Source organism: Muscardinus avellanarius (assembly GCF_963383645.1).
Source record: "Muscardinus avellanarius genome assembly, chromosome: 1".
Lineage (NCBI taxonomy): Eukaryota > Metazoa > Chordata > Mammalia > Rodentia > Gliridae > Muscardinus > Muscardinus avellanarius.
The window spans coordinates 65809315-65835087 of record NC_137786.1 but is presented as its reverse complement, the minus strand read 5'-3'; the positions used below and the strand labels follow the sequence as shown (position 1 = coordinate 65835087).

The 25773-nt window shown below is 40.3% G+C and overlaps 1 protein-coding gene across 1 annotated transcript in view; it reads left to right on the top strand.

Annotated features, from left to right (window-relative positions):
- The window catches only part of DMGDH (dimethylglycine dehydrogenase), a gene marked incomplete at both ends in the record, with an annotated part of 76261 nt that overhangs the window by 12104 nt on the left and 38384 nt on the right, over positions 1–25773 (top strand). The window contains 11 exons of the mRNA XM_080705840.1: positions 605–703; positions 2105–2269; positions 5077–5281; positions 12084–12332; positions 14152–14350; positions 16324–16493; positions 17781–17934; positions 20241–20406; positions 20874–21004; positions 22882–23099; positions 24631–24788. Of these exons, the coding sequence (XP_080561966.1) occupies positions 605–703; positions 2105–2269; positions 5077–5281; positions 12084–12332; positions 14152–14350; positions 16324–16493; positions 17781–17934; positions 20241–20406; positions 20874–21004; positions 22882–23099; positions 24631–24788 (1914 nt within the window). The remainder of the gene's footprint in view (positions 1–604; positions 704–2104; positions 2270–5076; positions 5282–12083; positions 12333–14151; positions 14351–16323; positions 16494–17780; positions 17935–20240; positions 20407–20873; positions 21005–22881; positions 23100–24630; positions 24789–25773) is intronic.

Genomic DNA, 25773 nt, shown 5'->3' with positions numbered 1-25773 from the left:
AGTACTAGATAGAAGCCCCAAGTTTCCACCCTAAGTGGAAAAGTTCGTACCTGGCCTCTATTTGGTTCAACATACACAAACTCTGTTTCATGCACAAATTATTTAAAATATTGTATAAAATTACCTTCAAGCTATGTGCATAGGATGTATATAAAACATAAATTTCTTGCTTGTTGAGATTTGGGTTGCATCTCCAAGGTAGTACATTATGTATATGCAAATATTCTAAAATAAAATGAAATAGATCTAAACACTTCTGATTCCAAGCATTCTGGATAAAGGATACTCAACCATAGCATATGTTCCTGAGCTCCCCATCTAAATAATCTCATTTCTGAGTCTCCAAATAGCCTTTTTGCTGGTGACTTTAAGGGACTTCATGTCTATGCCTGTTGAACTTACATGGTTCAAATTTCTTCTTGTAATGGGTCATGAGCCTTATGCTCTGGGGTGATCAAGCTAGGAGTGATGTGTTCTTATCCCAAAGGAATGACTGTCAATTCTCAGTTTCTTGCCAGCATTAAGTTACTGCTTAGGAGAGAAACTATCAGATTTTGAGAATGTGAATTTTTTCCCAGCATTTCCTTTCCTTTCCACTTTTCAGGCAGGCTTAACAACTTACTTTCATCCTGGAATAAACTTGAAGAAAATACATTATGAAAGCATCAAGCTTTATGAGAAACTGGAAGAAGAAACTGGGCAGGTAAGTGCAGTTAACTTGAAATTGTCTGTTGGGCCAGCATCTCAGAAACGAATGGGATTTCTGAAGGATTTGACATCTCATCAATATGGGGAGGGGTGTGTGGTGACATCAAAGGCATGTGTAGTGTCGACTGTGGTGGAAAAATAGAATAAGAGTTGAAGCTTGAGAGTTTACTTTAAATCAAGTTAATTTCTTGAAGTAAGTTACCCATGTAGTTACCTGGTTTTGATTTTTGGTAAATGAAGAAAGACTGAAAAGTAGCTTTCAAAGATATTGTTAACCAGTTACTATATGTAGAGACTAAAAAACTAGAGCCTTTCAGCAATTGGGTTGTAAAGCTGGTGCCAACAGAGTATGCCAGATTGTCACATGGCTTTGAAAAGTATTTCACAAAAAGCCCCTCACTTCTATTCTTGTCCTTTTTCATACCAACTCTTACTCTCAAAATGCCATGTACAGAGTTTCCATAGGCTAAGGACTGAAGTCTGTTTAAATTTTCTGTGCTCTCTTTCTTGCTGAAAACCAGCAAATGGATCCCCACAGTCTATAGGATGAAGGCCACAGGCTTAGCCTGGGAACATGACCATCGGCCTCCCAACATCTTCCCTTGCCACTCTTTACCCCGGTCCCTATGCCTCAGCTGTTCCCAGTGACCTGTGCTCTGCAGTATGCTGAGCCCTCTCAAGTCACTGTTTTTTGCTTGTGCTATTTTCTCTCTTCTGGGTTTGTTTATTTCCCTGCCGCTCTCTCTGCCTGAAGCAATACTCCCTCCACCCTTCCCAAGCTGGGTGGCACATCTCTTGGTTCTAAGAGTATTTGTGCACATTGCTCCAATAATGCAAATCTCTGCCTGTTGCAATTGTGACTTTACTGGTTGGTTTCCCTATAGATCATCAGCAATTTGAAGGCAAAGACTGCTTCTTTTATCTCTGTAACCCAGGGCCTCCTTGAGTCCTGGCAAACTGAAAGACTTCAATAAATGTCAAAGAATGTTTTATTAATTTCACAATTAATCTCATCATCGCAGCTTTTTGATTCTTCATAATCCCTCCTCGAAGCCTTTGTCTTTCTCTCTTACATAATGTTCTTTCAGTCTGTATATTAACATTCATCCCATGCTACTTTAATTATGCTTTTAGCTTCACCCATAGACTGTCAATTTTCTCTAATGGGGTCTTTATCTCTCTTGTCTACCCCAGCATCTCTGGGGTTTAGAATAGTGCCTGGCACAGAGGAGGCACTTAATAAATAATTGCTGAATGGATTTTTTTTGTAAGATACAAATATCTTGTGTAGTTTTCTCTTTCATTGCATGCTAAATCTACATTTTTATTGTGCTAGAAAACTGTTTGAGTGCCAAAGAATAATTTATTTGTGTTTTTATTGAAATTTTTGTCACAGGCTGTGGGATTCCATCAGCCAGGTAGCATCAGAATTGCAACAACTCCGGTAAGGGTTGATGAATTTAAATATCAAATGACACGGACCGGCTGGCATGCAACAGAACAGTACCTCATTGAACCCGAAAAAATTCAGCAGATGTTCCCTTTACTCAACATGGATAAGGTATCTACCTGAAGGGCATTCTCTCCATTCGTTGACGCGAATTAAAATTAGAAAAAAGTGAAATTAGAAAAAGTTAAAAATAGAAATACTTTGTGCACACATTTTGATGTTGGAGTTGGGGCAAACAACTAGGTGGGTTATTATATATGCTAAATGAAATATGAAAACTCTTACTAGTTTTCCACATGGAACAAAGGAGGAAATATTTCCAGTACCTTTCTATTACTATATCCCCCAGAACGAAGGTGTTCCATATGTAAACCTGTTTGAGGTGGAGACATAATGATAACCTGATAAGATCATTCTAGAAAGACAGTCATTAATATTTTTAAAATCAACTTAAGCCCCATATGTTTCCACAAATATCACCTAGCTCATCGCTGTACTTCTCTTATAGACTCTATCCAAGTATAGATCTAGATTTATATCAGATTTTTCTGAGAGAATCCACTTGACAGGGAATTTAGTGATTTTTTCCCCTACTAGTTGACCACCACTTTTGAATAATAATGACATTGACTAATACTAAAGGACATATTTATGTACCACAGACTATGCTAAACCCTTTATGTGTATAATTTCACTTAATCTTCACAGTATTATTATAAAGTATATATTATTATTAAACAGGAAACTGAAGTTTGGACAGTTTACATAGTGGGTCAAGCCATTCAGTTGGAAATAGTTGGAGCAGAGGCTTGAACCCCGGTTCTCTGACTCCATTGCTTTGAGATATGGCCCAAGTGTACCAGCTGGGGCTGTTCAGGGAAACAGGTACATCTGTCACTCCAGTGTGGACTGCAATAGTTCTGATCTCTGAGGTTTGTGTTCTTGCTGTAGGCTCTGGGGTTGTGTGCGCTCTGGAGTCTTTGCAGGCTGCAGCCTGCCTGGCCTATAGTTTTGTGTAATAGCAACGTGATGGCAAGTTGGTGTTGCATAGTGCATTACCTGTATTGAAATGCTACCTCTGCTACCAGGAAAATGTGCTTAGATTTGCTTATACAGCAGTTTCTGGGAGGTCCTCACCATCAGAATTTTTCTCAAAAGCATTTAGCAATGGAAATATATGTGAAGGATAGTATCTGGATCTGGGGCAGGGTGCCAAATCAAACAGACATGGGGTCACTACAACAGGGAATATCCATTACAAAGCACTAATGTGGCATTTGGAAGTCTGCAGAATCTGAAGTCTATTAAAACTATAACTTCTTTGCACTGTAAAAGGATTGAGTTTGTAGTCAAAGACTTCCCCCAGAGAAAAGGCTGCATGGCTTCACTGATGAATTCTACCAGACGTTTAAAGAATTAATAGTAACCCTTCACAATCTCTTCCCAACTCTATGAAGCCAGTACTTCCCTGATACTGAAACCAGACAAGGATATTACAAGAAAAGGACTGGGCTCAGTAATACAGCATTTGGTTGGCTTGTGTGCGGCCCTGCGTTCAAACCCCAGTCCTGCCAACAAAAGAAAGACCTTTGTCCCTTATAGAATATAGATGTAAAAATCCTCATACAGCATGCCCAAATGAATTGTGTCCACGGCATGCAGGGTTGGTTTAATATCCACAAATCAGCCAATGTAAAAACACCATGATAATAGAATAAAAGACAAAAACCAGAGCCACTTCAATCGATGCAGAAAAGATTATTGATGAAAGCTCCTTGAGGCTGAGTGGATGGTGCTGTATAGGTAAGATTTCATTATTATCGTTCACCGTGTTCATTTCACCATCTCGTCTCATCTTTAGTTTCATTGTTTTCTGTTTCCCACACAGTACCTACCCTGAAGCTCTAATATATAGTATTTATGCAAGAATTAGTTGTTGAATTTTGATTCAAGTATAAATTTTCCTGACACCAGATACGTTTTTAACATGTGAATTTATTAATAATACTAAACAATTAAATATAATGTATAATTGATATGTCAGGATTAGATCAAAATAATAATGCTTAAACAAAGATATATGTTTACTTCTCTTTCGTGTAGTTTATATGTTTAGCGAGTCAAGACTTGACTGGAGGATTTTTTCATCAAGACATTCGGGACCCAGTTACATTTCAGATCCTCGTTCTGTCACTCCCGTGGTGTGACTCTTGTGTTATTATTCCAAGATGGCAGCTAAGGCTCCAGCTACTGTGTCTGCCTTGCAGAGCAGGATGAAGCAAGGGACAAAGAGGAAGGACACGATTTTTTTAAGTAGTTTGCAGAAGGTGCTATATGACACTTCAGTTTGCATTTCTATTGACCAAAACTTAGTAATAATTTGAGCTGCCAGCTAGAACTAATAGCTGCCAGGACGTTGGAAACTGTACTCTTAGTTCTTATTGACCGTGTGTCCAAATAAACATTAAGTTCCACTGCTACGGGAGGAAGCAAGAAAGGATGTTGGAGACAATTGGAAGCCTCTATCAAATAGACTGTCTACATTTTTTTTTTTTTTTTTACTGAAGGTTGAACCGAGAGGCCGTTTACCACTGAGCTGCACTCCCAGACCTTTCTATTTTTTATTTTGAGACAGAGTCTCGCTAAAGTTGCCTGGTGTGGCCTTGAACATGTGATCCTCTTGTCTCAGCTGGGAATACTGGTATATACCACCACGCCCAACAAATAGCCTACCTATTTAACTTTCATCATGAGAGTTAAGTCTCTCCCACCTAAGTCTGAGCAGAATTTAGGGGAAAGATGTGTAGAGTGATTAATCTGACGCCAGGATGAACTTCTAAAGTCCCTTTGCTGGGAGAATATATATTTATGCTGAGTAATAAGATTAATTTTTGAACATTGACTTATGATTGATTTAGATTCTAGCTGGACTATATAATCCTGGAGATGGCCACATTGATCCTTATTCTCTGACCATGGCACTGGCTGCTGGGGCCAGAAAATACGGTGCCCTTTTAAAATACCCTGCACCAGTGACTTCTCTGAAACCCAGGTCAGATGGGACATGGGACGTTGAAACACCACAGGGATCCATGAGAGCAAACAGAATCGTGAATGCTGCAGGTAAGTGTCATATATGGGTTTTTGTTGTTGTTGTTGTTGTTTTTGGTGTGTGTGTGTGGGGGGGGTACTGGGGATTGAACCCAGGGGCATTTTATGGTTATTAGCATAAGCAGTAAACACAGAAAATGAAAAAGAAGCATAATTTGCCAAGATATAACCTGTAACAGAAGGAAATGGAGAAAAAAGAACAATGGTTTGTGGATGACCAAGGGCAGAATGGGATTTCACATACCAAGAACACGGGTGGACAGAGGGCTTTGTAGCTTAGAAACATACTTAAGAAACACACATTCATGGTGGCATAGCCCTACCACACCCGTCTATGTTTTTTTTAATTGGTGCATTGTAATTACCCATCTTAATGGGGCACAAGATGGTAGAGGCATATACGCACACCACATCACTCATTTAGTCCTTCCCCAATTCCCACCCTATTCCTTCTGCAGTCCTATTGTATTTATTTTTTTAAATTTTAAAACAGGGTCTCATCAAGTTGAAGAGGGCCTTACAAGTTGCAAAGGCTGTGAACCTACGATTCTCCTGTCTCAGTCTCCCAAGTACTGGAATTACAAGCATGTGCCACCATACCCAGCCATATTTGTTTGTTTTTTTTTTTTATTTGTTTGGTTTTTTTTTTTTTGCAGTACTGGGGATGGAGCCCAGGGGCATTCTACCTCTAAGCTACACCCCCAGCTCTATTTTTTATTCCTTATTTTGAAACAAGGTCCCACTTATTTGAGGAGGGCTCACTAAACAGCTGAGTCTGGCCATGAACCTGTGATCCTCCTTTCTCAGCCTCCCAAGTACTGGGATTACAAACGTGCCCCACCATGCCTGGCTATTTTTTTTTTTTAATTGGAGCATTGTAATCAAACATCTTCATGGGGTACAAGCTCGTAGAAACATCCATGCACACCACAACACTCATTTGGTCCTTCCCCCGTTTCCCCATTCCCTCCCCCGTCCCTCAATATGTTGTAAATGTACATCATGTGCATGTGGGAATTTTCCTCTTCTCCCCTCCCATCACTCTCAGGCTGCCTTATTTGCTCATCTAAGGTTTCTCCTTCTTCCTGGAGTTAGTCCTATGACCCATTTCTCCCTAGTTTCCACATATTAGGGAGAGCATCTTTTTTTTTAATGTGGCAAAGAAATATTTATTCATCAATTACTGTTTTACACTGTAAACATTGTTATGAAGCATGGTGATGCTCTCCAGTGTGTTCCTGAGCCACAAAGCGCTCCTTCCACCCGTGTTCTTGGCATGTGAAATCCCATTCTGCCCTTGGTCATTCATAAACCACAGTTCTTTTTCTCCATTTTCTTCTGCTCTAGGTTATGTCTTGGAAAATTATGCTTCTTTTTCATTTTCTGTGTTTACAGATTATGCTAATAACCAAATTCTTTTGTTCAACTTTCAGAGAAATCTCTTTGTTCTCAATTTGCTTTTTAGATCAGATTTGATCATTTTTGTTCTCATTCATTTCTGATTACTTTTGACTGTAGTAGGAAAAAAACTCTTTTAACCTTTTCCTTTCAGAATGCTATTAAACATACCTCATAATCTTTCTCTTTAGGTTGCTTTAAAAAAAAAAGCAATGGTTTAGACATAGAGTAGTGAAGCCCAGAGAGATCCTTGAGATAATCCAAAATTTACTAATTTTTCATTTGTAATTTTCCTTTGCCAAGGTCAGCAGGGTCAAAGTGCTTGGCCAAGCAACATAGCTAGTTCTGTCAGAGCCAGGACTGGGACCTAGTCTTTTGATTCTAGAACTGATACATTTTCTAACATGTCAGCTGTCTGTGAAGTCATTTACAACTATCACACAATCAAAAATAAATTCCACTAAAAATGTTTGTGCCATCTAAACAAAACTTATAGTTTTTATTTTTCCTGTACTCTGCTACAGTAAGCATGAAGAAGTAGTTGATTTTCTTTGAGCAATTGTTTAAATTATAGAATGAAAATAATATTTATTATTTGTCAGATCTAATGATATGCCATGAAGACATGCCAGAAGCATGAGCCTTCTAATTTTTCCTCTAGATGATAACTTATAATTGCTTCTATTTTTAATAAAATATTTTTAGTGGTTCTAGAAGTCATGTCTTCGATATTTAAGAGTCTAACTCAGTATTTCTGAGTCTTTCTAATCCATGCCTCCCATTTGAAAAGCATAAATATCTCTTTCTGTCTTTCTTTTCTTTTCTTTTCTTTCTTTTTTCTTTTTTTTTCAGTACTGGAGATAGAACCCAGAGGCATTGTACCTCTGAGCTACACCCCCCAGCCCTATTTTTTTAGTCTTTTTATTTTTGAAACAGGGTCCCACTGAGTTGCAAAGGGCCTTGCTAAGTAGATGAGGCTATCCATGAACCATGATCCTCCTGTCTTAGCCTCCCAAATGCTGGGATTACAAGCATGTGTCACCATGCCCAGCCTCTGGAGATGTTGATAGGATGGGCTTCAGTGTGGTCTGACCCAAACCCAGGGAAATGGATACCAGATGGAGTTTCCTATACAGTGGGAAGTCCTGTGGGCTAATGGGTTGGGAAAGAAGCAGTGTGGCCCTGCAGGGGGTGGGGATGCTTCCCTCCCTTCTGCTCCTAAAGACTTTTGTGAACCAGCTACTCCTTGTAGCTCCAGGCTCCAGGCTCCTCCTTGCTGGAAGTTGTGCAGACTATTCGGTCTCAATTTCCTGTCTCAGTTTTCAATCCTTTATCTCATTCAGATCAGATCTTTGCCCCATAATCTTTGTATTCTTTATGTCTTTTTTCTTCTCCATCTTTTCTGTTTCATGGGACAAAAGTTGCTAGGAAAAAAAAAATCTAACTAATTATATATTAGTCCATGGGAGGTCTGGGGTGTGTGTGTGTGTGTGTGTGTGTGTGTGTGTGTGTGTTGCTTGTAAGTGTGCTTTAAAAAAGTCTATTTAAAGAATGAAGCTCCCCGTAGGGTGAACATCAATAATTGGGGGCAAAGATTTGGATATGCCTCTTCTAGAATTGAAGCTGAAAAAGATACATTTTGTGAATTAATGCAACGATTATGTTAAAAGATGAGAATGTGGCCCCTGAAATGTTCCCTGGTGTTACTTAGTGAGGCCAGGATGTCTCACAAATTCAGACAAGGTCCTCAGGCTAGCCCCCAGAATCTAATTAAAGCAACCAAGATATAGACCTGGAAATATAATTAAAATGTGAAAGATGTAAAGGTTGCTGGACTTTGGGATGTCCATAAAAAGGGGACGTTTCAGAGTAAAAACATTTGTTGGTGTGTTTGTAGCATTGTCCAGGGCAGTGAGGCCTCTGGTCTAGAGACACAGAAATCGCCAACTTGTGACCTGGGCAAGTTACCAATTTGTAAAATGGAGATAATAGTATCCATTTCAAAAAGTTATTATAGGTAGTAAATGAACAGACAATGCAAAGTACTCAGAACAGGACTTACCATGTAGAAAGCACCAAAAATAGGTTTAATAATGATAACTATTATGATTATTGTAATCATTTCTGCAAGTGAATGCCCTAGTCTGGCTTTTTGCTACTAGCCTTAACGTTACTCCTTTCTTTTGCCCTAAATCCATCCATCACACATTCTGAAATTAAACTGACTTCCCAAAAGAGCTTGGTTATCCAAACTAGTATGCCTGAGAATCGATCACCTTGGGTAATTTCTCAGGCTCCCAAAAGATTCTAACTCTAGTGGTCTGTATGGGGCCTAGAGCTGTATTTTCAACTGTTCTCTCTGTACAGGTGACTTGCACAACACACCTTCTGAGAATCACTAGTACTAGACAAGCATTCCCACAGGAGAGAATGTACTGAGAACACTCTTGACCAAGCAGAGCTGAGAACACTTTCTATACTCCCAATCTTGGTGTGAAATAGTCTAACTTGCCTTTAGTTTCCACAGCTTTCAAAATTAGCATCATAATCCCCTCAGCCTCAGGTGGGGCACAGGTGCTATTTATTATAATGCAGCCTTTTTTTTTTTTTCAGCACTGGGGATGGAACCCAGTGACATTCTACCTCCGAGCTACACTCCCAGCCCTATTTTTTTTATTCTTTATTTTGAAACAGGATCTCACTGAGTTGCAAAGGGCCTCACTAAATAGCTGAGGCTGTCTGCGAACTGTGATCCTTTGTCTCAGCCTCTCAAATGCTGCAGGCCTTTCTTAGGATGGCGATGAATGTTTCTCTTGACCTCATTTTCAGTTAACCCATTAAAATTGAGATAACTGTAAGATTTACTTAAAAATTTCCCTAGTACGTTAAATCAGAAATTGATTGTATCATGCTAACATGAAGTCCAGGGATCAGTAAAAAAAAAAAAAAAAAAAAAAAAAAAAAAAAAAGTGCTCTATAATTCTAGGACTTAGGAAGCTGAAACAGGAGGATCACAGGTTTGAGGCCAGGGTACAGTAACTTAGCAAGATCCTGTGAAATGAAAAATAAAATAGGTCTGATGTTGTAGCTCAGAGGTAGACTGTCCCTGGGTTCAATCACACACACACACACACACACACACACACACACACACACACACACACAAAGTTTTTACTTTTGCCTGTTACTCTGCATTAAAAAGTGAGACCCTCATCTTTGCATAAACCATCTTATAGAAGTACACTTGTTAATGAACATTTACCCTTTGTTTTAGCCCCATTTCTATTATTTTTTTTAATGGAGGTCATTTCCAATAGTCATTGCTATTGACTCCTCAGTTGTTTTTCAGGTGAGTAGCAGATTTTTAGAATGATTCCTCCATGCTGGACTCTCCTAGTTAAACTTGGTGGTGTGTAATCTACCAGGGGTTGAAGTATAATTTTGGCTAGATTTAGGTTTCTTTGATTAACATACAGAGGAAGAGAATGCTAACAGACACCAGCTCCATGGAGTATAACAGCATAGAGATTACTATGGGATCTGAAGTAAAATAATTCTATGACACTTAGTCATACATTTCTACTTCATTTTAGTGATAAAGTGCATTAATAAGCAAGAACTTGGACTCAGAAACTTGTAAATATGTTTAAATAGGGAAGAATGTATTTACTTCAATTTATGTCTTTAATTGAAACAAGTAGATTAAGGATACTGCAGTAGTTTGAATTGCTGGGGTAAATATTTTGTTTTTATATTTTAAGACTGCTTTAGTGTAAATAACTGGAATATGAAGCTTCACTATATTTTCTACAAATATATGGTAATTCATATCTTCCTACTAGCAAGGATAAATTAAGTCTGTAAATTATTAAAGACCAACAAATAGCTCTCATGCCCATAGGTCAGATTTCTAGTTTATACACAGGAACCTATTTCTGGGCTTATAATACAAGTGTGACCAAGGTAGCCGCTAGGCTAAAACAAAACAAGAGAACACAGGAATAATGTCTAGATGGCTAAAGGGAAACAAACTTTGGCATATATGTGAACATCTGGGTTCCCCAGGCCAAGTCACAAATTATTCTCTGTCAAGCACTAAATTTTGTAATCTTAGAGACTTTAGAACACTTCTTGAGATTCGGGGGGGGGGGGGAGTGGCTAAAAATTTAGAGAGTACAGTCTCTAAACCAATAACTTAAATAGAATCCTCTAATCGTTGGAATAATTGCTCAAAATCATTATGAAGCAAATAAGCAAACAAAACCCCAAATAATCCACAGATGGGTAGGGTCACACAACACCACATTCCTGCCAAGGAATAATAATCATTTTAAGCATTTAAATTTTTTTTTTGCATTACTGGGGATTAAACTCAGGGGCAGTCTACCTCCAAGCTACACCCCCAGCCCCATTTTTATTCTTTTATTTGAAACAGAATCTCACTAAGTTGCAGAGGGCCTCACTAAGTAGCTGAGGCTGGCTTCAAACCCAGATCCTCCTGTCTCAGCCTCCCAAGTACTGGGATTACAAGCATGCGTGTGCCACCATGCCTGGCTAAGCATTTTAAATTCTAAATTATCTTCATACATGTGAAGGTGTTGTGAATTTTTAAAACAAAATCTTTCTGCAGAAACAAAACCAGCAAGATGTGGTGGTTATAGAATCTTTCAGTTTGACCTTAGGCATGTTTCATCCTTTCTGGATTTTAACTCCAATGTCTGTGTACTGCAGGGTTAGCCTGAGAAAGAATCAAGGAGCCTTTAGCCACAAATGTTCTATCTTTGTCAAATGATATGAAATGAGAAAAAGTTGTTTTAAAATTCCCTGCTACTGATAAGCCCAGTCTTTCTCTCCTGTGGCTCCTCTTCTCTGTTTTGGTTTTGGTTTTTGTACTGGGGATTGAAATCAGGGGCATTCCACCTCTAAGCTAGATCCCCAACCTATTTTATTTTTTATTTTGAAACAGAGTCTCACTAAGTTGCCGAGGGTCTTGCTCAGTTGCTGGGGTTGGTCTCAAACCTGGGATCCTCCTGTCTCAGCCTTCTAAGTACTAGGATTGCAGGCATGAGCCATCATGCCTAGTACCATGACAAACATTATCTTGTCTTCCCCCATTCAATTTGCAAAGATTAAAAAAAAAAATTTAAGGAGATGGGAATATAGTTCAGTGGTAAAGTGCTTGCCTAGCTTTGCAAGGCCCTAGAGGATTGATTCCCAGCTCCACTTCCCAACCAACAAAACCAAAAGAAACCAAACAAAAAACAAATTTAGAGATTGCTATGATATTCTTTAGACTTTTGCCTGTAAATACTGAAGCCTTCAAAATATTTTTAATTTAAATTGTCATAGCAGTGCCGTATGTGGTACGTTTATATATGTGATGACATTTTTAAATGATTTTTTTTTTTTACTTAAGGATTTTGGGCTCGTGAAGTAGGTAAGATGATTGGATTAGAACATCCTCTCATCCCGGTTCAACATCAATATGTTGTTACATCAACTATACCTGAAGTGAAAGCTTTGAAACGAGAACTGCCTGTGATCCGAGACCTGGAAGGATCCTATTACCTCCGACAGGAAAGGGATGGGCTTTTGTTTGGTCCCTACGAAAGTCAGGAAAAGATGAAAGTTCAGGACTCCTGGGTCACCAGCGGAGTCCCTCCAGGTGGGTTCAGCAAATCAAAGTGTGCACAGGACAGACACGTCTGGTTCATCTCTCCACGGCTAGGGATTGGCTGTCCAATGAGACAATATCATGGCACTACACCATCAGATTCCTGGGGCACTGAGGTGAGGGGTTTTGAAGTCACTCTTCTCAGATCCCTTTGAATAATCAGCAGGGAGTGAGGAAAGAGAGAAGATGCAGCTGGTGGTGGAGAAGAAAATCGCTCTAGCTGCTTTGAAAGGCTTCAAGTGCACTTTTACCTGACTATACCAACCTCCCACCTCCCTCCTTTTACCTCCACCTGCCGCCTGCTGGGCCTAGTTGCAAGACTTAAAGAGAACTGCTGTTGGGCTTTGACAGTTGGGTGCATGGCAGGTGTCAGAGGCGGGCTCTCCATCCACTAAGACTGAAGGCCTAGGTGTCTCCTCACAGAGCAGCGTAGGCTGGTACTGCAAACTGAGGCCTTCTGATGAGACAGAAATAGGCCTGGAAAAGGCCCGGCCCAGTGTTTAATGCGAGAGGTGCTATAGCCTCTCTTTTAGATTTTGTAAGGGAGATGGGTCAGGTTTTATAGTTGGTTTTCTGCTTTTTTTTCCCCCCATGAAATATTTTCACAGAGGTAGGTAAAAAATTAGGTCACCTATGGAGGCACTTCTGATTTTAATCTATAAAGGGAGCTAAAATATCATTGGAGCACTGAAATATTACAGGGAATATAAAGAAATAGAGGAAACTGCTTTCTAGAATTAAGCTTTGATAAACAGCTTGGGATAGAGAGTGAATCCTTTCTGCCGCCTCCTCAGAGATTAGGTCCATGCAATAGGAAATGATTAGTGATTATGAAACTGCTTCCCCTGAAAGCCCGGCAGCTAGCTTCAGGGCTTTGATCTTGCTAAGTGGGCTTTGCACATTTGGGCCTGGGCTGAGTCGCTCCTAACCCAGGAGGAGAGCTCAGCTGATCCCTGGGAGGCTCCTTTTCTGTTCCTCCCTGTGCCAGTGGCTGTTCTTCCAAATAAATGTTGAACAAATATTTAAATCATGTCAGCTAGGAACCAAGCCAGATTGTTAGCTGTCCCTGGGCCTAGGTGCCCGTGTGTCCTAGACCAACCATAGGAGCTTGCCGGTCTCCACATAGCCGCCAAGACACACAGTCCTCAGAAGGAGCCAGGGAAAGTTGGCTGGATATTGCGTGGGGAAATCGCTGGAGTAGACAAAAACATTCTTTTGAAGTTCACCTGCAGCCATGCCTTCCATCCCAGGGACTTTTAGGACAAGAAAAGAATTGTTTTCCAAGACTCTCTTTCTTATCACAGAATTCCAGTGTGGGAGTGGGCTGGAGGAAGGAGGACTCCTGCAGAAAGGAGAATTAAAAGGGTCTGAAATTCATCATCCCTGACTCTGGGGCAGTTCGCTTTTCCCAGTGTCCTAGCATGACTTTGTAAACTCCCATTTGCCCTCACATGGGGGGAGCGAAACAGGCCCTCATGGATAATTGAAGGATGAAGATCTCTTCTGAAAAACCAAATTATTGTGGTTTTGATTGGATTCAACACTGGAAACATATAAACTTAAAATTTTCTATTAATTATAAAAGTGATTTTGTTTGAGGGGCAAATTACATGATTGTTTTTATTAAGATAAGTGAATACCATCCGTGGATAGTGGTTAGACTTACCAAAAAAAAAAAAAAAAAAAAAGGAAGTGCTTTCCTTTTGCAGGCCATCTGCAAATATAGGCTGTCTCAAAGACTTAAGTTACTTTAGAGCACTTGTCACTGACTGCCCATTGGCATCCTGACCATGGTGGGATATATTTCCAGGTTTTGGAAAGGAACTATTTGAGTCTGATCTAGATCGAATCATGGACTATGTTGAATCTGCCATGGACATGGTTCCAGTCTTGAAAAAGGCTGACATCATCAATATCGTCAATGGGCCTATCACCTACTCCCCCGACATCCTCCCCATGGTGGGGCCCCACCAAGGGGTCAGAAACTACTGGGTCGCTATAGGCTTTGGGTAAGTACCTCCCTAATATTCCAACACTTATTGTAGAACCACTTATTTTATTTTTATTTTTTATTTTTTGGTGGTACTGGGGTTCCTGGAAACCCTTCTACCTCCGGGCTACACTCCCAGACCTATTTTTATATTTTTATTTGGAAACAGGGTCTCTTAAGCCAGCGAGGTTGACTTCGAACAAGCACGATCCTCCTGTCTCTGCCTCCCAAGTGCGGGGATTACAAGCATGCGCCACCACACCCAGCATACGGCATAGAACCACTTATTTTAGATAAGGCTGGTCCCATAATCTCAAGCCCTTAAAAAAAAAAAAAAAAAGGAAAATGCAGGGTGGAGGGGGCTACTGAGGATTTTTCTTCCTTTCATGAGCAAGAAATAATACAAGGAGTAAAACGTTTCAGTTGTAAATCACTGAGTATAAACTATAATGATTTAATCACTCATGTAGTTTTAAAGATGAGTACACAGAAAAGCAATAATTTCCTGAAACTTTCTCCTTGGTATATTTCCCATTATTCATGTCTCTTTTCATCTTTTCATGCTGTTCTCTTCAGATAGGTCAATTTGCCCCAATTTTACAAGGATGTTTTCATAACACAATGTGACAAAGATAATTCAAAATATCAAGTGTAAAATACATCAGATGCAATTTTCACCATAATTCATGTTTGCTCAACACACTGTTTCTTTGTAATTCCTCAGGTTGCCTCCTATTTAGGATTCCATTGCCTCTTTGATGTTTCATTCCTAATATTTGTCCCATTAATTTGGAGAATATTGATGTCAAGCCCACTTTACTGTCATATTACAACTTCTAATATTCTATTTTTCTTCCCCATTTTATTTGGCCATTTATTCAACTACTGTTTAATGATTGCCAGCTCTTTGCCAGGTTTAGTGCTATGCTGCCCAGACAAGTGTAAAATTGCTGCCTTTTTATTCTCCTTGAGAAAGAGCCTTAAGATGATTTAGATGTTCATCTTTCTAAAATAGCAAAATTGCCATCTTGTTATGAGAAAAGTTAGCATTTCCAGTCTGTGCTGAAGCCCCTCTCACGTTCCTGGAACATGCCATTCTGGCTGTTGCATTGAGCGCTAGTATTCTCGCATCTTATTTTAGTCTGCTCCTGTAGCTCCTTTCCTTGGTCCTCTCCCCATGAGTCCCAGCCCATCCAATTCCCCAGAAGCTTCCCATGATGAGCCCGCTGGGGAGCCTACAGTGAAGGTCTTCATAAGACAACAGGATGTGTGCAGCACTGCACACGGCCTACATAAAAGTGCCCCCCTCCACTCTGATATCAAAAAACATTTGGGGCCACAATCATGTTCTTAGTTTTAGAATGTCTTCTTATGGAAATAGAAAACATGTAGACCTTCCCCACCAAATGACTTATTAGTTGCAAATTACAGGGCAGAGCTCTTTCTACCTTTGGCCCAAAGGTCCCAGCTGAGTGCCCTTTGTCTGAATCCTTCTAAGATAATGAATGGCCCAGGTTCCCTGTACGGAGATCACTACCCAATGGGTCAAAACTAAACTGAGGCTGAGAACACATCATGGGGCCATTTTTTTTTCCAGAATGTTCTCTACCAATCAGAATAATCATAGCTCAAGAGGGCAGTAAGACACAACCACACCTACCCATTTGCTTCCTTTCTCCCTCGTGCACCCCTGGCCCTACTTTTCGAAAATGAGCATCCTTACTAGCTAGGAGTTAAAGGCTATTTTTTAGGTATATATCTCTTGAAATTGTAAAAACAAAACTAGCTATTAAGCCAGGAACATTTAATTTGCATGCCTAAATATGTATTTATTGCTTTTAAGGAAAAAAAATAGAAAACATAAACACTACTTGTATGTTCTAAATAGCACAGAACGCTCCAACTATGGGGCCCTATGTAATATTTGGACATATTTCATCATTTGAAAACAACGTGTGTTAGTGACAGGATATCTGTTTTTGCATTTGAAAGGTATGGCATAATCCATGCTGGTGGGGTAGGGAAATACCTCAGCGACTGGATTCTGCATGGAGAACCTCCCTTTGACCTGATAGAATTGGATCCCAACCGCTATGGCAAATGGACGACCACTCAGTACACTGAGGCCAAAGCAAGAGAATCATACGGATTCAACAATATTGGTACAGTACAAATTTACTGTTGCCCACAAAATGCTCACAGATGTAACACCACTGACCTTAGATACTCTTTATTCTGTTCACTGAGGTGGGGGTGGTTTGTAACTCTAAGCTTTCTGCCACTAAAACACAAGGTATAAGCCGGGCGTGGTGGCGCATGCTAGTAATCCCAGTGCTTGGGAGGCTGAGACGGGAGGATCGTGCCAGTTTAAAGCCAGCCTCAGCTACTGAGTGAGGCTCTCAGCAACTCAGTGAGACCCTATTTACAAATAAAGTATAAAAAATAGGTCTGGGAGTGTAGCCTGGAGGTAGAAAGCCCCTGGGTTCCACTCCTGGTACCACCAAAAAACAACAACAACAATAACAACAACAACAAAACTACTAGGTATACATATATAAATATTTTTATTATAATATGTAATTTTTTTTTATTTTTATTTTTTGGTGGTACTGGGGTTCCTGGAAGCCCTTCTTCCTCCGGGCTACACTCCCAGACCTATTTTATATTTTTGAAACAGGGTCTCTTACGCCAGCACGGCTGGCTTCGAACCTGCGCGATCCTCCTGACTCCGCCTCCCAAGCGCGGGGATTACAAGCGTGCGCCACCACGCCCGGCTTATAATATGTAATTTAAAATTTTAAATCAGCGATACACTCCACACATATACATATGTGTACCGCATATAATTTAAAGATAGATATATATATATATATGTATATATATATATGTCACTGATTTTAAAATTTAAATATATTGTTATCATACCTTGCTGTGTCACTATGGCAATACACCTCCAAAAAATCAAATTATGAGAAAAATAAGTTTGTTTAGGCTCAGGGTTCCAGAGATTTTAGTCCATGGTCACTTGGTCCTGTTATTTTGGGGTTTCTGGTGAGTCAGTACATAATGAAAGAGAAAGCCTGTTTTACCTCATGATAGCCAGGAAGCAGAGTAAGAGAGAAAAGTTAAAGAGTCCCAGGGGCACCCCCCCACACACACACACTCAGATTCCTTCTTTAAGGCCTCCCTCCCTGAATGTTCCACCACCTTCCAACAGCACCATCAGCTGAGGACCAAGCCGCCGACACATGAGCCTTTGGGATATGGGATATTTAGAATCCAAACCATAACACTTTTGACAGTCTTTTACTGTGTGTGTGTGTGTGTGTGTGTGTGTGTGTGTACATGCTCTGGGTTTTAAATCTTCTATTTTCCATTTTCTGATTTCCTCCAGAGTGTTTTCTCATTTTGCACATAAACTATTTAAAGCACCAATTTTCCCTTTTCAGTTGGTTATCCTAAAGAAGAACGGTTTGCTGGGAGGCCAACTCAACGAGTCAGCGGGCTCTACAAAACCCTGGAGTCTAAGTGCTCCATGGGGTTCCACGCCGGCTGGGAGCAGCCGCACTGGTTCTACAAGCCAGGCCAGGACACTCAGTACAGGTAAGTGAACGACGTAACCTGCCTGTGGTCTGACCCAGGGATGAAACTGCTGCGGTGGAGTGGAGAGACAGCAGAGAAGTATGGATCCCTCTCTGCCCAATCACTGAACCCCATCCCAAGGAACAATGAGCTGAGCCTTTCCCTACAAAAATTATTTTCTGGAAGTGAAAGCATTAGTTTAGCCCATATGACACTGGCCCACAGCCAGGACCATGCCACCCCGGAGACTCCTATAACCAGCTCTGGGGAGGCCTCTTCTACTTGGCATTTACTGGAAGCTTGGAGGAAACTTCTTGCCCCATCCACGTTCCCACACGACTTCAGTAGGCTCTCAAAGGTTTGCCAAGTGGCTTTGGATACCTGGTTGAGTCACATAACCACAAAATGAAACAGACCTGCAGTTTTGAGTTCATCATGAAATAGCTCAAAGCACCTGCTTTCTAGTGTGTGCACTGAGCCATGCGGCTGACATGCACAGAGGATAAATTAGGAGGAAAGACCAGTGGCTTAGCACTTTAGGTCAAACTAAAACAAAATGCATGCTACTAAAACATGTCTCTGAATTCTGGTAGAATGTTACTACATGCCATTTTTGCACTTGGGATTAGTTATGATTATATATATGTATATATATATATATTAGTTATGATTATATATGTATATATATTAGTTATGATTATATATGTATATATACATATACATGTGTATATACACACACACATATATATATAAATATATATTTATATGTATAAATACTTTTTTCTCACGAGGCTCCATAAGCCAAGAGTAATCAAAAAGCAAGTCTAGAAGTTGCTTTTATTTTTGAGCTGTTATTTTACTTTAACCAGATCTGATTTCCCTTCCTTCCTTCCTCCCTTCCTCCCTCCCTCCCTCCCTTCCTTCCTTCCTTCCTTCCTTCCTTCCTTCTTTCCTTTATTTATGTATCTTTGGATACTAGAGATTGAACTCAGGAGCATTCTACTTCTGAGCTAGGCCCCAGCCCTATTTTATTTTTATTTTGAAATGGTCTTGCTAAGTTGCTCAGATAGGCCCTGAACCTTTAATCTTCCTGTCGCAGCCTCCAAGTCCTGGGGTTACAGGCATGCTCCACCAAGCCTGACTTTTGATGTCTATTTTAAGACCAGCTCGGATACAAAGTATAGTGGAAAGTGAGCTGCTGAGCAATGAATTGGGGCTGTATAGGCAGCTAAGCTTGACCATTTGTTGGCCAAATATTGGTTTGTTTGTTTTTTTTCCTAATTGACACCGTAAATGCTAGCTCTAGTCTTCACTTTGTGCTTTTTGGATCTGGCTTAAGCTTCTTCTACCATTTTAATAATTAAGCTACTGAAAACTCCTTTGCAAACTTTGCTCTAAAGTTAAAACACATTAGAAGTCCACCTTGTGAAGTAGAAAGTACCTTTCGTAATGAGTCAAGAGACCTTTGTTCCAGACCCAGCTTTGTCATTAACAAAGATCTTGGAAGTCATTCTGTGCCTTTTCACTGAAAAATGAAGACACTGGGCCAGACCCTTGCATGTGCCAGATGTGGCTCAACAGCTTGCGCACTGCTTAGGAGCCTGTTAGTATGCAGACGCAGGGCCCCACCAGGCCGGCAGCTTCAGCATCTGGATTTTTTTTTTTTTTTTTTTTGTGGTACTGGGGTTCCTGGAAGCCCTTCTACCTCTGGGCTACACTCCCAGACCTATTTTTATATTTTTATTTAGAAACAGGGTCTCCTAAGCCAGCGCGCGCGGCTGGCTTCGAACCTGCGCGATCCTCCTGTCTCTGCCTCCCAAGCGCGGGGATTACAAGCGTGCGCCACCACGCCCGGCAGCATCTGGATTTTAACAACTGCGAAAGAAAGATTGTATTTGCATTAGCGTTTGAATGATACTGGGCTAGATACTTCCTCCCCGTCCCTCAACAATATAATTGATTTAATCAGACAGCCACTGGTATGCAAAAAATTCTCCTCAGGTGATTCTAATACGCAGCCAGGTTTGAAAACTCCTGGGTTGGTTGACTTCCACAGTGTCCTCCAGATCTGAGAACCCACGATTTCTGTCTTATTTTCTAGTTAATATTTCATTCACTATTAAATGGGTCAAAAGGATGCATGAGTAAATTTAAAAGGTCAGATTTCAAGATATATGTGCAACTTGCAGAATGACGTTTGGGGCTGCATTTCTTTTTCCCCTTCAATTGGCTTTTCTACATGGGCAAGGTTTATTAAAATAGCCTCTTTCTGTAATTCTTGAACAACGGATGATAATTGTTTCATAACATTAAATACTGTGTTTCAGGCCAAGTTTTCGCCGCACAAACTGGTTTGAGCCTGTGGGCTCTGAATATAAACAGGTTATGCAAAGAGTAGGGGTGATCGACCTGACACCGTTTGGCAAGTTCAACATTAAAGGTCAAGACTCTATTAGACTGTTGGACCATCTCTTTGCAAATGTCATTCCAAAGGTAAATAGACAAGGTCCAGGATTCTGACCCATTTAATTCTCTATTCTCAGCCCCCCGCCCCGACCAAAACCAAAATCTGACATGTTCTATTAGTACCTCTGATGATATCTAGAACTCTTCAACCGATCAAGAGTATGAGAGTTAATTTTCAAAATTTTTATTGAGTGAATTATCATCCAAAAACCCAATAACTTTGCTTAATTAAGTCAGTGAAAACTTAAAATCGACTGCAATTAAGTGAAGTATAATTTTTATGACAAAGAGTTTAAATGATGGTTTAAGTTGAGAACTCTAAATTAATCTTGCGTTTGGATAGTCATACAATGGATGTAGATGATAAGAATGAAATGAAAAGGAAGGTTTTCATTGTTAAACAACACTACATTTTTGTTTACATGTCTGTTAAAAGAATGCATGAGTTTTTTATTCATCCTAATCCCAAAATAATTTTATATTTTTTTGTGTAGGTGGGTTTTACAAATATCAGTCACATGTTAACACCAAGAGGTCGCGTGTATGCTGAGTTGACTGTTTCTCACCAGTCTCCCGGGGAGTTTCTATTAATAACTGGTTCTGGCTCAGAACTTCATGATCTTAGGTAAGTTCACGCCTAGTAAGAAAATTTTGTATGCAGTACACTGTTTTTCTCTTACTAGTACTTGAAATACAACTTTAATTCCTCTTCTTTTTGTTTTTTTATGGTACTAGGGATTGAACCCAGGAGCATTCTACCTCTGAGCATTACCCTCAGCTCTATTTTTTACTTTTTTTAATTTTGAAACAGTGTCTAATTAAGTTGCTGAGGCTGCAAACCTGCCACCCCTCTTTCCAAGTACTGTGATTACAAGCATGCACCGCCACACTTGTATTAATTAATTCTTCTGAAACCTGACCGTTTTGCATAGGCTTCATATATCTTATGGGAAGATATTTAAAGTGAAGATTCCTTCCCCCAGAGATTCCATCCATTGAGCTTACTGGTTTTAATAATATTAACTCCCATTTCTTAGGCTTTATCAATGTGCCAGAACCCCTTAGACATGATTTCGATGAATTTTCATAATATTGTGCAAAGTATATATTACTCGTATTTTCAGATGAAGAAGCAGAGGTTTGAGCAAAAGCAACTTGCTCAAGCCAGTCTTTTCTTCTGCACCCACATTCTATCCACTCCAGGGAGCTGCTTCCCCAGGGCAGTCTTCTCCCTTTGTGATGCTTTGTGTTCTCTGGTCCACAGCTGAATTGTTAATTTGCCATGTCAAGCCTTTGTATTAATCTGTAGTTTTCTATAAAGTCTACAGTCTTTAATATTCTAAAAATATGTACAATATTATTGTTTAGTAGATATCTTCAGCCGGGCGTGGTGGTGCACACTTGTAATCCCAGCTTTTGGGAGGCTGAGACAGTAGGATCGCAGTTTGTGGACAGCCTCAGCTACTTAGGCCCTTTGCAACTCAGTGAGCTCCTGTTTCAAAATAAAGAATAAAAAAATAGGGCTGGGGGTGTAGCTCAAAGGTACAATGCCCCTGGGTTCCATCCCCAGTGCCAAAAAAAAAATAAAAATAAAAATAGATATCTTACTCTTACAGAGTCTTTCCTTAGTTGCAAAATAATAGAAATTTTACTCTTTAATGTAAGATATCAGGTTTCATCTTAGTAGCTTAGCTTTGCCTAGACCCAGTTGAACACTTTATGATAGACTTGCATATCTCCAGGGGCTCCTCAATAAATTATAAACCAGCTCTATAAATGGCTTTTGATAACTCATCAAAACTTAGAGATTGAAAATAGAGTTTTTATCTTTTCCTCATGATTGTCGGAACAATTGTGTGCCTGTGGCAGGCATGTTATTAACCTTTAGCGACATAAGTGTGTCTTCTGTGTACAAATACTAGAACAAATTTGGGTTTACATTAATATTGAAGACTGAATCATTAGTTTAGATGCAATAGAGCTGCCACTATTTAAAAGAACTGTGTGTCAGCAATAGTTTAAGTCAAATAATCCTTCTGGACTACGAGAAGTTACTCCCAAATTTAGCTGTGGGCAATTAAAAGAAAATTACATAACATCTTAGAGACTCAGTTTCCACGACTTTAAAAATTGAGTAATTGGCCGGGCATGGTGGTGCATGCTTAAAATCCCTGCGCTTGGGAGGCTGAGACAGGAGGATCGCACAGGTTCCAAGCCAGCCTCAGCTACTTAGTGAGGCTCTCAACAACTCAGTGGACTCTGTTACCAAATAAAATACAAAATAGGTCTGGGAGCATAGTCCGGAGGTAGAAAGCCCCTGGGTTCCACTGCCAGTACCACCACTAAATAAATAAATAAATAAATAAATAAATAAATAAATAAAATGAATCTCTGCGGATGTCCTGGTAATTCTAGACCCAAATCATGTCATTGGAGAAATAATATGTTAGAAAATGCATTATTCATGCATTACTTAATGCAGTATTTATGACTTGGATACAGATGGATTGAAGAAGTTGCAGTCAAAGGCGGATACGATGTTGAAATTAAAAACATAACTGATGATCTTGGAGTCCTAGGAATTGCAGGTCCACGTGCAAGGAAGGTCCTTCAGAAACTGACCTCTGAAGACCTGAGTGAAGATGTTTTCAAGTTTCTTCAAACCAAGTCCTTAAAGGTTTCCAACATTCCTGTCACTGCTATTAGGATATCTTATACTGGTAAGGACCAGAAAGCAGGTGAGAGTAATTCTCTGAAAATTAAAAAGAGATATTGTCAGAAATTGGTGTTCACATGTATGCACATATGTGTACCTGTATACTTCCTTTAGTATATGTAACTTTGGAGGAAGATTTATGCCCAACTCTAAGACAAGTCTGTCAAAGATGTTCTTATCTTTAGAGTGGTTCCACAGAATTCCAACTGGTGCTCCCATTTGGAAGGTAAAAAAGGAAGTAGAAAAGGATGGCTATTGTAATAGTGGGAATTTCCAGGTCAGCAGGGTGTCTGGGAACATTCACACTGGTCTCCCATAGAGGGCTCTGTGAAAGGCTATAGCTCTTCTCTGAGCCCCTGTTCTAACTTTTCTCACCCTTCCTTCACTCAACCCAGAAAAAATGGTGACCAGAATAAAAACTAAACAGTACTAGGTTTGCAGTGTGTGTGTGTGTGTGTGTGTGTGTGTGTGTGTGTGTGTGTGTGTGATTGTTTTACTACGGCTTGAACCTTGGAGCGTTCTACCCCAACCCTATTTTATTTTTTATTTTGAAACAGAGTCTCACTAAATTGCTGAAGGTCTCCTGAACCTCCTAAGTACTGGGATTATAGGCATGTGCCACTGGACCCAGCTTGGGTTTCATTTAAATTTCTTTTTTTTTTTTTTTTTTTTTTGCTCAGCCAGACGTGGTAGCACATGCCTATAATCCCAGTACTCAGGATGCTGAGATAGGAAGATCACACGTTTGAGGTCAGCCTCAGGTTAAATCCCCAGTACAAACATAATAATAATACTTGTTTTTTTGGTGGTACTGGGGTTCCTGGAAACCCTTCTACCTCCAAAGCTACACTCCCAGACCTATTTTATATTTTTATTTAGAAACAGGGTCTCTTAAGCCAGCGTGGCTGGCTTCGAACCTGCACGATCCTCCTGTCTCCGCCTCCCAAGCGCGGGGATTACAAGCGTACACCACCATGCCCGGCATAATACTACTATTAATAATAATAATAACTTTTGCCCATAGCTTTAACAATGAATGAAATGACCAAGTGGGGAAGAAATATGGGATGCAAAGGGAGTCAAAAGTTATAACTAGTGCACAGTGAAGACAATCTGAATAAGCTGATTGTATTTTTAATCCTTGTAGTTCTTGAACAAGGGGTTAAGGGTTGGGGTGGCTATATTTTGAATCCCTTATCCTGATAAAAACATGTCATGTTAATTGTTCACTTAACATCTCTGTCCTTCATAAGGCTCATGATGAAGCTGGGGCCAAAGGTAAAAGTAAGTCCTGCTAAGTTACGGCCTTTCTGTGTCCTGCAGCCTGCTCTGGGTGGAGCCAGGACTGCACACAAATGCACTAGTGATCTTTCAGGCTCGTTTGCAGTGGACTCTCATGGCAATTTTTGTGATCTAGTCTTAAAAACTGACAGTATCTACGTTGGATAAACACAATTTCTCCTGCTCGTTTATCTTTATACCTAAGGGTCACTCACTGTTCTTACCATGATACGGCCCCTGTGGGTTTATTTCAGGTGAGCTGGGCTGGGAGCTATATCACAGACGAGAAGATTCTGCGGCACTCTACGACGCTCTCATGAATGCAGGCCAGGAGGAAGGAATTGACAATTTTGGAACATACGCCATGAACGCCTTAAGATTGGAGAAAGCTTTCAGAGCCTGGGGGTCAGAGGTCTGACGCGCTGGCATCTTCATTAAAGTCTGTGTTTACTGTATCTGATGTTTGTATGAAGGCTAGCTTTAACTGTACCACCACTGGTTCTAGCTATAAGAGAAGTTAACTTCAATTAGAGGAAAAGGGATTTCCCCTTGGTTTTGCAGTTGAAAGTCCATTGGGATTCTGACATGATGTTTACTCTCGTTCTTGGCCGAAAGCCGTAGATGGTGGCGAGCGGGCCTGTCCACAGGATTTGAGCACTGTCTTTCAATCTCTCCCCTCCTCCCTTGTCATGTAACTCATTGTCATTTTCTTCTGGTGCCTTTTGGTGAAGCAACATTCTCTTGGAGAAGCAGAGTGATGGTCCAACATGTGTTGGGCTGGTCTTCCTCTATTACTCGTGATGGTAGCTAAACACTTCTATTTATAGGGTGTCTTGGCAATTTACACCGTTTTATACACTTTCTTAACTCTCCCAGGAGCGGTTATCATGACCCCTATTTTATATGCCGTCACACTAGAGTCAGTGAGCCGGCCGGGCCAGATCATGCAGCAAGCAGACAAACTGTACTGCAAACTGTGTTCTGATTTATCTCCAGAATGTCAGCCTACTTCTGGCCCCTTCACCTCTGCAGATCTGCTAGTTGTTTCCTTGGTACAGACTGAAGTTTTAGGCCTGAGAAATGAGGTAGGGGCCAGTGGTAAAGATGAACTTCAGAGTGGGCACCCTGGGGTTTGCTTTTTCCTCTACTACATACTAACTTGGTGGTCTGATGCCTCAGAACCTCTGCTTTTTTTTTTTTTTTTTTAATAACATGGACTATCCTGTAGAGTTATCATAGATTTTAGAGATGGCCGGTAAAGGCCTAAACTGAAAGTGGAAGTCCAGCGCAGAAAAACCCAAGGCCAGCTGTCGGAGATAAGCAAGCAAGCAAGCAAGCAAGCAAGCAAGCAAGCAAGCAAGCAAGCAAAAGCTTTATTAAGACAGCCCAGCTCCCTT